This window comes from Amblyomma mixtum, chromosome 10, assembly GCF_055824585.1.
Source record: "Amblyomma mixtum isolate Tamu chromosome 10, ASM5582458v1, whole genome shotgun sequence".
NCBI classification, from domain to species: Eukaryota; Metazoa; Arthropoda; class Arachnida; order Ixodida; family Ixodidae; genus Amblyomma; species Amblyomma mixtum.
Genome location: NC_143021.1, coordinates 26,480,795 through 26,494,721, shown reverse-complemented (window position 1 = coordinate 26,494,721; position 13,927 = coordinate 26,480,795). Strand labels below are relative to the sequence as shown.

General features: G+C 45.1%; 1 protein-coding gene across 1 annotated transcript in view; it reads right to left on the bottom strand.

Moving 5' to 3' along the window:
• Positions 1-13,927, bottom strand: part of LOC149325431 (calcium-activated chloride channel regulator 1-like) — a 37,380-nt gene that overhangs the window by 14,023 nt on the left and 9,430 nt on the right. Inside the window, exon 4 of the mRNA XM_089563428.1 lies at positions 11,036-11,142. Coding sequence (XP_089419554.1) covers positions 11,036-11,142 — 107 coding nt within the window. The remainder of the gene's footprint in view (positions 1-11,035; positions 11,143-13,927) is intronic.

The window sequence follows — 13,927 nt, the reverse complement described above, 5'->3', positions numbered from 1 at the left end:
CAGAGCGCAGAGGACCGTTTCTGCAAGGCCAAGGCACTTCTGGCATCGTGCGGGGCTGTGGCCATGTTCGACAAAACGCTACCTGTACAAGTGACTGCTGATGCCTCAGCCTATGGGTTAGGGGCTGTGCTGCAACAAGTTGTTGATGGTGAGTCACGCACAGTGGCATTTGCATCCAGGGCCTTGACACCACAAGAACACAAATATTCTACACGAGAACGAGAAGCATTAGCATGACTATGTGCTTGCGAGTATTAGCATGTGTATTTGTGGGGCCGAAAGTTCATTCTAAGGACTGACCATCAGGCACTGGTGACTTTACTATCCAGCAATGACACACGTCGACGCCCCCTTCGAATAGAAAGGTGGTGTGTAAGGCTCATGCGGTATAATTTCACTGTACAATACAGAAAGGGAGAAACCAATGTGGTGGCTGATGCACTGTCCCGGTTGCCCATGCCATCAGTGTAAGGTGAGCCTTTGGAAGAAGTAATTGCTACAGTGTCAAGTGTTATTATGAAAATTCAACTCCAGGAAGCAACAGAGAATGACCCAGTGCTGCAAGAGGGGATGCTGTATGTCTTATCTGGGTGGCCAGAAAAAAAGGAGCTCGCAGAAAAACTGTTGCTGTTCACACGCGTACGAGATGAACTTTCTGTTGTGGAGGGGATGTTGTTTCGTGCAGAGCGAATAGTGCCTCCAGCAGACCTGATATCTAAGTTTGTTGCAATCGCTCACGAATCTCATCCGGGCATTGTCAGGACGAAACAACGACTGAGAGAGTTATATTGGTGGCCCAGAATGGATGATGACGCGGAAAATAGCATCAGGAGCTGTGCAGTGTGGAAAGCAGCAGACAAGTCTGAAAAAGCTGTGACCGCCCCCCTGCAGCCAGTGAAATGGCCAGAGAAGCCATGGCTTAAGTTGGGAGTAGATATTGTGGGGCCAATGGAACGAGCACCGCCCGACTGCAGGTTTGCATTAACAGTCGTGGATTATCACAGCAAGTGGCCTGAAGTTTTTTTTTTTTGCGTCTATAACTGCTGCAAGATGGTGGGTTGAGCTAGTTGGTACATCTTCAAAATTTCACCAGCGCTGCGACTAGGAACAATAACAGAGAAGGAAGACAAGGACAAGCGCTACTAACAACTGAAAGTTTGTTTCAAAAAACACAGATTATATGCACACAGCTGACAACCCAAAGCGCCTGCGCTTCCCGCAAAAAGCACGCAAAAGAAAGTTAAGAATCTAGATACAAAATTTCACTCTCATGTAAGTTAAAGATGGTGTGCTTACGCACGTGTCGCTGTTCTTGTGAATGTGATAGGCTTCACACCACTCCCTAGTTAGCTGATCTGGATGTCTGAATTTTGAATGGATGTTTGAATGGTGCTCCTTCATCAAATCTGTCCCTTCATTACAGAGACTGTCATCTGAATAAACCCGGTGTGTCTAATAAAAAAGCATGCTTTCCACTGCTTAACAGGGCTAAGATTAAATTCAGACATCCAGATCAGCTGACTAGGGAGTTATGTGAAGCCTATCACACTCACAAAAACAGCGACACGTGCGTTAGCACACCATCTGTAAACTTACATGAGAGTGAAGTTTTGTATCTAGATTTTTAACTTTCTTTTGCGTGCTTTTTCCGGGAAGCGCAGGCGCTTTGGGTTGTCAGTTGTGTGCATATAAGCTGTGTTTTTTCAAATAAACTTTCAGTTGTTAGTAGTGCTTGTCCTTGTCTTCCTTCTCTATTCTTGTTCCTAGTCGCAGCGCTGGTGAAATTTTGAAGTCTATAACTGCACAATCAGGAGTCAAAGTCTTGCTAGAGATTTTTGCACGGGAAGGGTACCCAGGCAGTGTGGTCAAAGACAATGGCCGTCAATTCATGTCTACATATTTTCAGGAACTTTTACAGGCAAGGGGCATTGAACGTTGTGTGACATCTTTGTATGACCCTCAGTGCAATGGCCAGGTCGAACGGTTCAATCGCGTTCTGAAGGAGTACATGCAGACGGCAGCACTGGAGCGCAGGGCATTGAGGAAAGCCATCCTGGAGTACTTGAGTGTCTAAAGGGCTACACCACATGCCACAACAGGGGTGTCTCCAGCATTCTTGCTACACGGAAGGAGACCTCGAACTAGGTTAGATGTTGTTGGCCTTCCAGGGGACGGTTTCTTCGATGAACCAGTGGTGCACATGGCAGACTTGCGACATCGTGTCAGAAACCGACAACAACTAGTGAAAAGTTACACGGATAAAAAACGGGGTGCCAGAGATTCCACCATCAACAGAGGAGACTGTGAAAATACGTGAAGATATTGGCACGAAAAGCGAACAGAAGTTTTCCTTGCCACTGGAGGTGAAGAAGCGTATAGGAAGGAATTCATTTTTACTGAAAGACGGAAAGAAGTGGAATGCGTCGAAGATGACATTAGTTGCCCGAGGGGGCCAACAAGATGCGCGGCTGTTGGTTGAAAAGGTGAAGGGGCATCATGGTGCAGTGGTTGATTTCGAGACTGATTTGCCCTTCTTCAGGACTTCTGCAGGTCTCAATACTACGGTAGCAGCAGACACTGCAACAACAGCTGGTGATCGTCATGAGCCGGTACAGGATGCAGCAGAGGCGGATACAAAGCATCAAGAAGTTACGCCGATTGCTGGTGCAGATTGTGGAGTGCCTGGCGGGCAACACACAGAGCACTGTCAACAGCAAGCAACCACTCTGCGGACGGAAAATGCGGCTGAAGAAGTGCCGCGAAGACCGCAGCGAAAACGTACAGTGCCGACACGGTATCGGCACTATGTAACCGGAATACGCTAGTTAGTGTTCTGATTTCCTTTCGCCTGCCTGAAGCAATTTTGGAGTTTTAGCATGCGTTTTTCTATTTCTTGTTCTAGGGGGAGGGGGGGGGGGTGATGTTGTGTATAGAGCGCGTTAGTCTTATCATGACTTTCGTGAAAGTGCTTGTATAAATTTGTTAACTTCGTTCTTGTTTTCTGCACTGCATGACTTGCTCCTTGTTCCTCGTTCCTTGTTGTTTTGAATTTCAAAAAGCTGCTTTGAGTAATTAGATTCACTTTGTTAAATCTGATACATGCAATGCCCACCTGCAATGGTCTCAACTAGAGACTGGCAGTATTCCAAATAAATAAATAAATGAATGCGCTGTTCTTATCATGCATCGCGAGCACCACCCACTTTCATGTGTACATAAACATCGTCACCGGAATAAACAGGGGTAATTTGGTGGCACGCCGCCGGCCACGAACCTTGGCGTCTTTTTTTGTTTTGCCGCCGATGTTTCGGCGCCACCACACCTATTTACACACATTTTAATGAAGTACTATCGGGGGTAAAAGTAAGTCACTCCCTCTGTAAGTCCCTGAAGTTTACCGCACTGCATACGGGCGCCACCTGACGCCGCACTTCTGGTGTAGAGATCGGTGCACTGAGGCGCGGGTCGGTTCTCAGAGGCGGATCAGTGACGTTTGTACACGATAGTACATTTTGTTGGAAAGAACAACGCTTTTCTTGTCATAAAAATGCTTTGTTTCTTTAGGCAATCTTACAGCCACAAGCGGCGGCTATGCCACGAGCTGCCGGCCCTGGCCTTCCAGTGTCGGTCTCATAGAGATACGTTGGCTCGTTACCTCGTCACTTTGTTGCGTTGGGGTCCTCAGCTTTTGTCACCGCAAGTGACTAAGGTTTGGTTATTTTTGTCCATGTACTGCGTTCTCGTCGGCTCACGCGCTTATTTTTTTTGCTATATTGGCTGCAATTCCAGTCCTAGATTTGACACTACTGCCCTCGAAAAGTCTCCACGTTGTTCGAAAAGAGTGCAGAGCACGTTAAGAAGTGCTCGGTAGGAACGCGCAAGCGCGAGAACTGCTTCACTGGCATCACAGTGCGAACGTAGGATATTAGAGTTACTTTGGTACTTGTATGCCGTTGTAACTGGGTGCCGATAGCTGTCACAAAGATGTTTAGAACGCCTGTGTGGTGAAGTTGGGTGTGACGTTACGATGACCGCTTTCTAGTTTCTACGTCAAAACATGTCGCATGGTGAATTCTCTTCAATTTCTAGCACCTGCAATATGACTGAATAATAATTAGTTATGTTGCATTGAATGGATAAAAAAATACAGACGAAATATTTGCGTTCATTATGAAGAAATCACCTAATCAAAGTGTACGTGGTAAGGCTCTAATGTCTGAAATATGGTTACGTCTCAAAGTTTTTCTTAAAGACAGGGTTACGCCAGGCGTACGACGACAGCTGCCGGCAGACTGAGGGCTTAGGGCGAGCGAGCCCGGCGGTATTCTTTTTGTTCTGTCCGCGAATCCTAGTTCGTCTTTGCGCCGTTACAATTTTCTCCCGCGCTGACAAATCTGCTGGGCGAACATTACTGGCTGGGAAAAGTCGCCGTGATTCAAACGAGTGACGTTCGACATTTCAGCGTCCGTGCAACGGCGAGCAGTGGCGGTGAGGCGTGTAATCTAACAAATTGCGTAACTTATTCTGGCAAGAACCTCATAAGGTCCGTCGTAATGGGCCGCTATAGAGCTTATGGTGCAAGCAGCAGCTCTTGAACGGGCGAAAAACCAGGGCACAATGCCTGGAGCTCAAATGAAATGCTGCCGGCGATTATTAAGCTGGACGCGGACTACAGGAACTCTCGTCTTAAAATTGGAGTCGTAGCAGTGAGAAACGAAGCCACACAACTCCGTACCTTTCTGCAACACCTTAAATAAACCCCGAATAAACATTATTGGTTGTAATGACGAGCCGACCACGCGGTAACTCGGCTTCATTTTAGGCCTCTAGAGCTCTTAAGAGGTTCAGAAGAGCACCGTTCTGGGCTAGTTGGTAATGCATTTAAAAGGAAGAAACAGCGCTAAGAAACACGGACACACGAAGAAACGACGAACAATCGAAGACTATTGCTGGCCAAAATTATGCCTACGAGGCACGCCAATTGAGAAACTGCATACAGTTTGAACGACGCAAGACACCGACACGTGAAAAGCCTAGGAGCACATTTAAACTTCACTGTAGCAATAGGGCGTCATTTAAAGCCAAGTGGAAAGGTCCTTCAGAGCATATTACTAGCATAAGCATCTTATCAACGCAAAATTATTAGTCGAGAACTGTGTGATACATTGAGTTCTGAACTCAACAGAATCGATTCTTCACCGCATTCAATAAACCTATTGCAGGTAAATACACTATGAATAAAGTTTTGTGACGGAGAGCTTCAAAAGAAACATCGTGGAAATAGCCTTTACACATAAATAAGTTCAAGCTCGGCAACATCACGCTAGCTGCAGCAACAAAGTCATGACAGTCGAAAGAGGCGCGATTCATAATCGCCGAAAATTATTGAAGATGCGAAGCTGGGTGTCGCCGCTTTCATGAGGGCGAAAAAAAGAGATTATAGACTGCTCGGACTGTGTCACGTTTGACGTGAGCTAGGACACCACAACTACTGCAAGACGCTAACGGAAAATATTCGCCGTTTATCATCGTGAAACCTGTGCAAACTGTGAAAATTCGTGCCTCAAGTTGAAACCACACCGTCCTACTACGTGCCCGTAGGAAAGAAGCCTTGCTTGGTTGTTTTAAAACGAAATACGTGGGCTACTTCACCAAACTTATGTTTTCTTTCGATCACTTTCACGCAGTATTTTTTTTATTAGTAGAAAGCTTCCCTGTGTTTTCTGAGAAGTAGGTCGATAGTTCTCAACAGAGATAAAACAGATTTTTCAGGCTTCGTTTACTTTCAAAACACTGGTGCTATCTGCACAGGCTCGCGTTTTTTTTTCTGTGTGACAAATGAAACTTCTCCTGCCTGTGTAACCTGGCAGTGAGTAGAGACTTGCGTAAGACAGTTTACATAAGCTTGAAGTCAGTGGTTCGAAACACAAAACGAGATGACAGAAGACGACCATTCCGGTTGTGCTTGCAGCGACTTTTAAGAGGCCGAACGCTACCAAGTGTCAATGTCAAAACACAAAGCGCACAAGCTGAAACTGTTTTATTGGTTGCTGCCTACGGCTCTTTCATGCCGGTGACCTGATCAGTGTCCGTTTGCGTAATTTATTTTGTCAAGCGTGTCTGGCTGAGTCGGCCCACCCCGTGCTATAATGTTGAGTAAGCCCGATGCATTAACCGTTCTCTAGACCCGGGCTGCGCATATCATCCGCACAAAGCATCCCTAGTCACTCTTATTTGAACCATGGAAAGACCACCAACGGTCGCCAGGAGGGTGATTCTGCGGTATTAAGCTGCCTTCTCTTCTCCGATATTTAAGATTTATTTCGATTATGAACACAGGTCATGTGAACATTTTTTAAGCGTGCTTCACTGAAGCACAGTCGGCACCTTCGCTGTGCTGGCTTCTCTAGCTCGTCGCGATGCTTGTCGTTAACACTATCATCATCGTCATCCCTCCAGAGGCGCAAGTCTGTCCCAAAATGATTTTGCTTTCGCAGCCTGTGCAGCGTTTTTAGAAGATGCTGAATTCCTTGCAAAAGCGGGAGGAAAGACAGAAAGAGAAATTATTGAGGCCTTTCTAATTGCTAAGAACGCAGATCGATGTGTGAGTTTCTAGAAGGGAGCAATGCATACCGTCATTGTTAGATTTTCGCCTTCCTCTTAGTCCTGTTGGGTTCATGCGTCACTCTTTTAGCTTTCTATGTTTAGGTTCTCACTTTACACTTGGTTCATGTTTTAGATGGCTTTTGTTTACTGAGGAATGAGATTATTATTTATTTTTTAACTCCAATTTAGTGGCCTCATAGTTGTTTTTCCGCGTTTCTGTTGATTTCGCATTTTTGCTCAGGTTTTAGTGATCTCTTCATTGCCTTTTACCATGTTCATGTTGGGTGTCATGCTTATCATATGTCTTCCTTTCGTTGTTATTATTTATGTTTCGTGGCGTGTTCGACATGGCGTGGACAAGCCCCGTGGCTCGGGATTTTCGTTGTATTGAGAAAAAAATTTGCGCGTGTTTCTAAGTCACTTCTGTGCTGCTAAGGCGCCTGTCCATTATCGTGGAATGTTTGGAACACTCAGAGGAGATAAGCGCACGTGTTTCAAATGTTACGGATGGGTTGGGGTGTGTTGATGGCATCCACAGAGGGTATAAAAGACTGCGACAATCTTTTCGAATAAAATTTGGAAGTCTTCGCTTGTGTTGTGTTACTGTGTTCTTGCTCGGTCCTTGTTTTTGTTCGCGCAGTTTTAAAATATGAACAGCCTGTGGGGTCCTATACGCCCGACTGCTTCAAGTATGGATGGATGGATGGATAGGAGCGCCCCCTTTGAAACGGGGTGGTGGCAATTGCCACCATGCTCAGCTTTTCTTTATTTATTATTTTTTTTTGTTTACTGTGTTGGCAATTCTCATTAAGATTCTCCATCAACTTTGCCTACGGTTTCCTACTATTCTAACCTTATGCCACATCTCTGCTTTTCAGCCACCAATCCTCCAATCGCTTTTTGCTGACTTCCACTGCAGATTTATTTACATGACCATTGTTATCTTTAAACCCTAGGGCCTCAGAAAGAGTGACTGTGCCTGCATCGACATCCGGATGGATACCCACACATTTGATTATGAGGTGTTCAATTGTTTCCACAGATCTACCACACACTGCACATGTGTCATCTTCTTCGTTAAATTTCTTTTTGTAGCTGCGCGTTCTAAGACACCCTGATCTAGCTTCAAAAAGTAGGGCACTGCCTCTTGAGTTATCATAGAAAAATTCTTTCCTGATCTGCCTTTTCCAGAATCGATATAGTTCTACACTATGTTTCTTTTCCATTGAATTCATCCAATTTTTAACTTCCGCGTTTTTAACCTGTCGTTTAATGCTCTTTCTTTCTCCGTCCTCATGACCGGCATACTTACTGGTTAGTTTTCTAGTTCTTTTCCGCCACTGTGAGTCAACGTTCTTTCTGTATAAATATTTAAATACCTTAGCTGCCCATCTGTTATCGTCCAATTTCCTCAGGCGTTCTTCATATAGTATTTTACTCTTAGCTTCCCGTGCCTCGAACGATGCCCAGCCCATATCCCCTTGTACTGCCTCGTTTGTGGTTTTACCGTGGGCACCTAGTGCTAATCTTCCAACAGCCCTCTGATTTACGTCTAATCTCGACTGAACTTCTGCCCTTAAGCACAGAACCGCATTGCCGAAAGTAAGTCCCGGCACCATTATTCCTTTCCAAATACCTCTTAGTACTTCATATTTGTTGTACCCCCATAATGCCGTATGTTTCATTATCCCGGCGTCTCTTCGTCCTTTTGCCCTAAGAGCCTGTTCATGCTTTTCCGTGTATATCTGCCCTTCGTTTAGCCATATCCCGAGGTATTTGTTTTCGGCCACTTTGGGTATTTCGTGGCCTTGTATTGTAAGCACCTGATCAGTTGCATCGTTAAAAATCATCACACCTGATTTAGTTGCGCTAAAACTGAATCCTAGAGCGTCTCCTTCGTCTCCACAGCAATTAACCAAAGTTTGTAAATCTTCCTGGCTATCTGCTAACAGTACAATATCGTCCGCATACATTAAACCCGGGAGTCGCTGCTCAACTACATTTCCGCCTAATCTGTACGATAGATTATAACCCAGATTACTTTCTTCTAGCGTTCTTTCCATATTTATCACGTAAAGCATGAACAGCAGCGGTGATAGAGGGCAACCTTGCCTTAATCCTTTGTGCACCCCTACAGTTGTGGTACTTTTTTTCCCTTCCCATGTAATTTCAACTTCATTATCTCGGTAGATTTCCTGTAGAAAATCAATTACCTCATCACCAATACCTAAATCTTTCAATATGCTCCACAGGAGTTCCCTGTTCACGTTATCGTATGCACCGCTTATGTCTAGAAAGGCTATAAACAGAGGTCTATTTTCCGCCTTAGCTATTTCTATGCATTGGGTAAGCACGAACAGGCTATCATCTAACCGCCTACCCCTTCTGAACCCATTCTGAAGTTCTCCGAGTATCCTATTCCCTTCTACCCATGACTGCATTTTTAATTTCACCGCCTGCATTGCCAGCCTGTACATAACAGATGTTATCGTAATCGGACGGAAGGATTTTATATTCATCTTATCTCCTTTCCCTTTATAAATCAAATTCATTTTACTCTGTCTCCACCTGTGCGGAATTTGCTGATTTGTTATGACTGCCTCCTATGCTTTTATCAGCGCGTCCTTGCTTCTTGGGCCAAGTTCATTAATCAGCTTAATTAGAATTTCGTCTATCCCTGCGGATGTGGTTTTAGGAATATTCGCTTCCGCCTTTTCCCAGTTAAGACTAGTCAGTTCTAAGCTGTTCTCTTTTGTGCTGTCCTGTGTTGCCGCCTCACTTGGGGAGATTACCCCATTGGCGTCGCTAAAAGACGCAGCTATAAATGACGTAATGTAGTCCACAGCATCGTCTCCCTCCAAACATTTTCCCTCAGCATCTATAATCTGTTCCTGTTTTCTTTGATTTGTTTTTCCCAACCAGCTTATATGGTTCCAGAATTTTCTTGGCCCCCCTTTATTTGCCTCGCGAACTTCAGCCAGCCATTTATCAGAGGACTGCTTTATTTTAGCCTGGACTAGGACCTGAACTTGCTGTTTCTTTTGTCGATAAGATTCCCATTTTTTTCCTATTTCCTCTACAGATAACTGCGCCCTCTTTGCTTCTCTGTGTTCCCTTGAAGCCACCCGTCGTTGTTCGATGGCCTCCTTAATTTCCATATTCCACCAGCTTCGTGGCTTCCTCTTTCCTCTCCAGCGGTTAACTCCTTTCACTTGTTTCATTTTTGTAGCGATGAGCAGTTCCAACTGATTATAATCCCAATTTTCCATGTGGCGTTTCTCAATTACTTCTTCTATATCGGCTGATATTAGCGCTATTTGTTCATCGTTTAATTTTGCGTTGTCTTTTGGACTTCGTTGCATTTCTCTTTTGACTAGGGCTCCCAACTGTAGACTAATACGTTTATGATCACTTCCTAGGCTGTCCTTCCCCTCTTCGTCTATTTCCATTATTGCGAGCTTGCTATAGATGCCCTGCGACATTAGACAGTAGTCAATGGTTGTTTGCCTGTTACGGGATTCCCACGTGATTTGTCCCTCACATTTAGTTTCTCTATTGACAATAACTAAGTTGTGCCGCTCACACAAGTCTAGCATTAACTTCCCGTTACAATCTGTGTATCCATCCAGATCCTCGATGTGGCCGTTCATGTCTCCAAGCAAAATAATATCGACACCGTCTCCAATCTGCTTTATATCGTCATTGAGGCACTTCACTAGATCCTTGTTTTCTTGCCTGCATTTGTCCCCGGTCCCTAAATAAACTACCCCTAGCCATGTCCTTTTGCCAGCAATTGTACCTGATACCCAGACATGTTCTTTGCAAGTTGATTTTATTCTTTGCCAATTTGTTCCTTGATGTATCAGCATACCTACTCCTCCTCCCTTCTTCTCCGTTGTTGTTCTGTTGCACCCTTCCCAGACATAGCCATCGATCAAAGGTGGATCTTCTAGATCCCTCAGATGTGTCTCGCATAGAGCGTACACACCTACTGCTTAGTCCTTTAACTGCTGTTCTATTTCTAGCCATTTCGCTCTCTTTCTACCCCCTTGCATGTTTATGTAACTGATCCTGGCGTTAAATTTCTTTTTCGTAGTTTTCTTTCTGGGCCTCCTAGTGGCCATTTTGTTGGGATCAGCCGCCATTGTTACATTTACATCGCTTCTACCTACACCTACGCCCTGAGCCACCGTGGACCCCCTAAAAAAGCTACCGCTCGGCCTCCCAGGCGCCTGCCTATCTCTTCTCCTACCCTTCCACTGAAATGGATGCCATCTCGTATGGATGCCATCATACTTAAAGTCTTAGAACTTGGCGGCGACATCTGGTGGCCACTTTTCGCGCACGTATGGAGGCAGCAGGTAAGCAGCGCATGGTTACAGGGCGGCTACAGGCTGAAGAAAAAAGGAATTGACGTTTGCATGCTTACCAAGCCATCGTCGCAGTATAGGGAGGAGTGGCGACCGTCGCCAGATACGCCGAACTGATCCAAGACGCCGTAACGATAGCGGGCCCACTCGTAGAGAAATTGGTGCGCTGCAATGGACAGTACCAAGAAAAATAACGCATTTAGTTTGCTTAACAAAAACGATGGAGTTAAAAATAATGCCTGCTGTTTCCATCATACTTAAAGAGATTTCGGAGTTCTTGTTCATTATATTTTAAGAGAAAGAAGATCACTTAGCGCACAACTTCCGATGATTTTATTTCTATAATCCTGAAGAGAATCTAACATGATAAAGCATTCATTTCAATGTGTGCACCTCGTTCCTTCTCTGTTGCGATATTTTTATGAACCTGTCAACATAATACGCAGTATAGAGTTATGCTTCGCGAAAATAATACTTGTTAAAGTTGAGCTAGTTGATATGACCGGTATAAAATGCAAGAGTTATCACGGTTCACACTTTGATATTCGGGCTTTACGGGGAACTAATACGTCCAAAAAGCAAGAACGATTAAGCGGTCAGAAACCAAGACTTTCATTTCCCATCTTTAGATTTTTCTCGAGAGAAGGAGCATTGTTTCACGAAAAAAAAAACACACGGAGCACGTTTCTAGTAGGTCATCCTTTCTTCAGCTTCGAGCGACTATGGCCGAGAAGCACACTACCATTAGGACGTGTCTGCAGGCATACGAAACCATCGCCCACATATAGAAGACGAGCGTTGAGAACATCAGCTGCAACGTTTTTTCGATACGTCTTGGATTGCCATTTGATGTTTTTAACCACAGTCTAGGGAGAAGGTCCTGCTGAGACGAAAAAATTCTTGAGCACTTTCATTTCATTTGATTTTCATTTTTATTGTACTTAGTTTTCACTGTACAGAAAGCTAAAGGATCAGGGACAAAAGGTACTGTGTACCTCACACTAGGTTCCTGAACCACTGCTTTGTTCGGAAACAGTGCAATTCTCAGACCAAAAGGGCACCATGTCGATGTAGAGGGCACTCAATTTCAGTCTAGTTTTCATATTCTTTGCATATTTCTATTGTACTGTGGTATAAGAGATTATACTAGACGTGCTAAAAGACGGAAATGGCGTAGAGCAGCCGTCTTTGAGAAACCAATCTTAAAAAGACCCAGAAAGGGGCTTTTAAACGGGCTCTCAGTAATGTTGTGGTAAGCTTCAGATGTCAAAAGACGGCGCTACACAAATATCCTGCAGTAAGAATTTTTTTAATGTGCTTGTTGAAGCTGATTTACCTGTACTCAAAATCTGAATTTCTCATTGTGTGCCTTTCGCACTTCACTCGTGACTTCTGGCACGCTGAAAGGTCGACGCTGCCGTCGGGCCCATCACCGACGCACGCGGGAATTCCTCAGCGGGCGGAGCTTTCCTGACCCTCCAGAGCGACGACAGTGACTAGCCGCGGCTATGGTAGCTGCCTAATGCTGGAAAGAATCTTACCAACAGCCACATCTTGACCAATATACGCCGCAGCGTGCGATAGAGAAGGGTGCAAATTCGATGTAGAGGGCTCGACAACTTTCGCGCGCAAATGTGGGTTCTCTGCATCGTTTAGGAGTATATTATTTCGCTCGGCTGCTCACGACAACAAACAGTAGCGACTAGCGAGTTGATGTGCGCTTCTCAAAATGAATTTCACAGCTCCTGCAAATATAGGACTATTCTGCTCGTTCTACTTCTACCTCGTAAAGAAGAGTGTGGACATGCGAATTTCGGTAATATGCGCTGTCGGCTTCATTTAAGCTAATGAAAAGGGACAAGCTTTTGTATTTCAAATTCTATACTTGGTTACAGAAACATAAAAAATGCCCACCGCCGTGGCTGAGCGGTTACGGCGCTTGGCTTCTGACCCGAAAGACGCGGGTTCGATCCCAGCCGCGGCGCCCAAATTTCGATGGAGGCGAAATACTAGAGGCCCATGTGCTGTGCGATGTCACTGAAAGTTAAAGAACCCCAGGTGGTCGAAATTTCCGCAATACGGCGTCCCTCATAGCCTGAGTTGCTTTGGGACGTTAAACCCCAATAACCAACCAACTAGAAACATAAAAATGCTATGAAAGAGTACCCGAACGAAATGTCATCCGGTTCAGAAATTCAGAAGTAATATCTGTTATTTGAAATTCAAGAGGATATACCCGCAACATGCAATAAAATTGCAGGGAACAGTTAATCTCTGGCTTAACGGTATGACGTGATAGCGTATTCATTTAATTTCCGTATATGCAGGAGGTCGATTTCTATTTTCCACTCATATATTCTCGGCAGTCATAATACCCCTCATGCGCAGCGGTGCGGCGATTTAGGGATGCGCCACTGCCCTGCCATGGCAGGTGCCGTTACCGGTGGGCGTTGTGCGATCCTAGTTGCTCTTCCCGACTGGAGAATCATTAATGTAGCTATGTAGCCGCCACCTGCCACGGAGGGCAGTATTGCTCATCATCCGAGAGGCAGATTGTGATGACGCCGCAAGGCACGTGACCTAGGTGGACCACGTGCCTCCTAGGTTGCTCTGTGGGGACTACCTGCCAGAGCCATACTCGGGATTTTTCGAGTATACATCCTCCGTTTCTTTTCTTCGCGCCCTGCTCCGCCTTAGCGTGAATTGCAGGGCATAATGTTTGCAGTTTTTTGGGAGCCGGAAACATGACACTAATGCTATACCTGCCAGCAACCTTTTTAAATCCCGTTTGAAAGTCGCTGCACAGACGGTGCTATCACAGGTTTGTTGTGTTCTTCTTTCTTGAAGAAGTGAAGAAGCAGGCAGTGACACTTCTTCACAGTCACAACCTTCTACGTCTAGCGTCTTCAATGAAGGCAGCCTCGGCAACTCATCTGGAAGCCTTTTTCGGC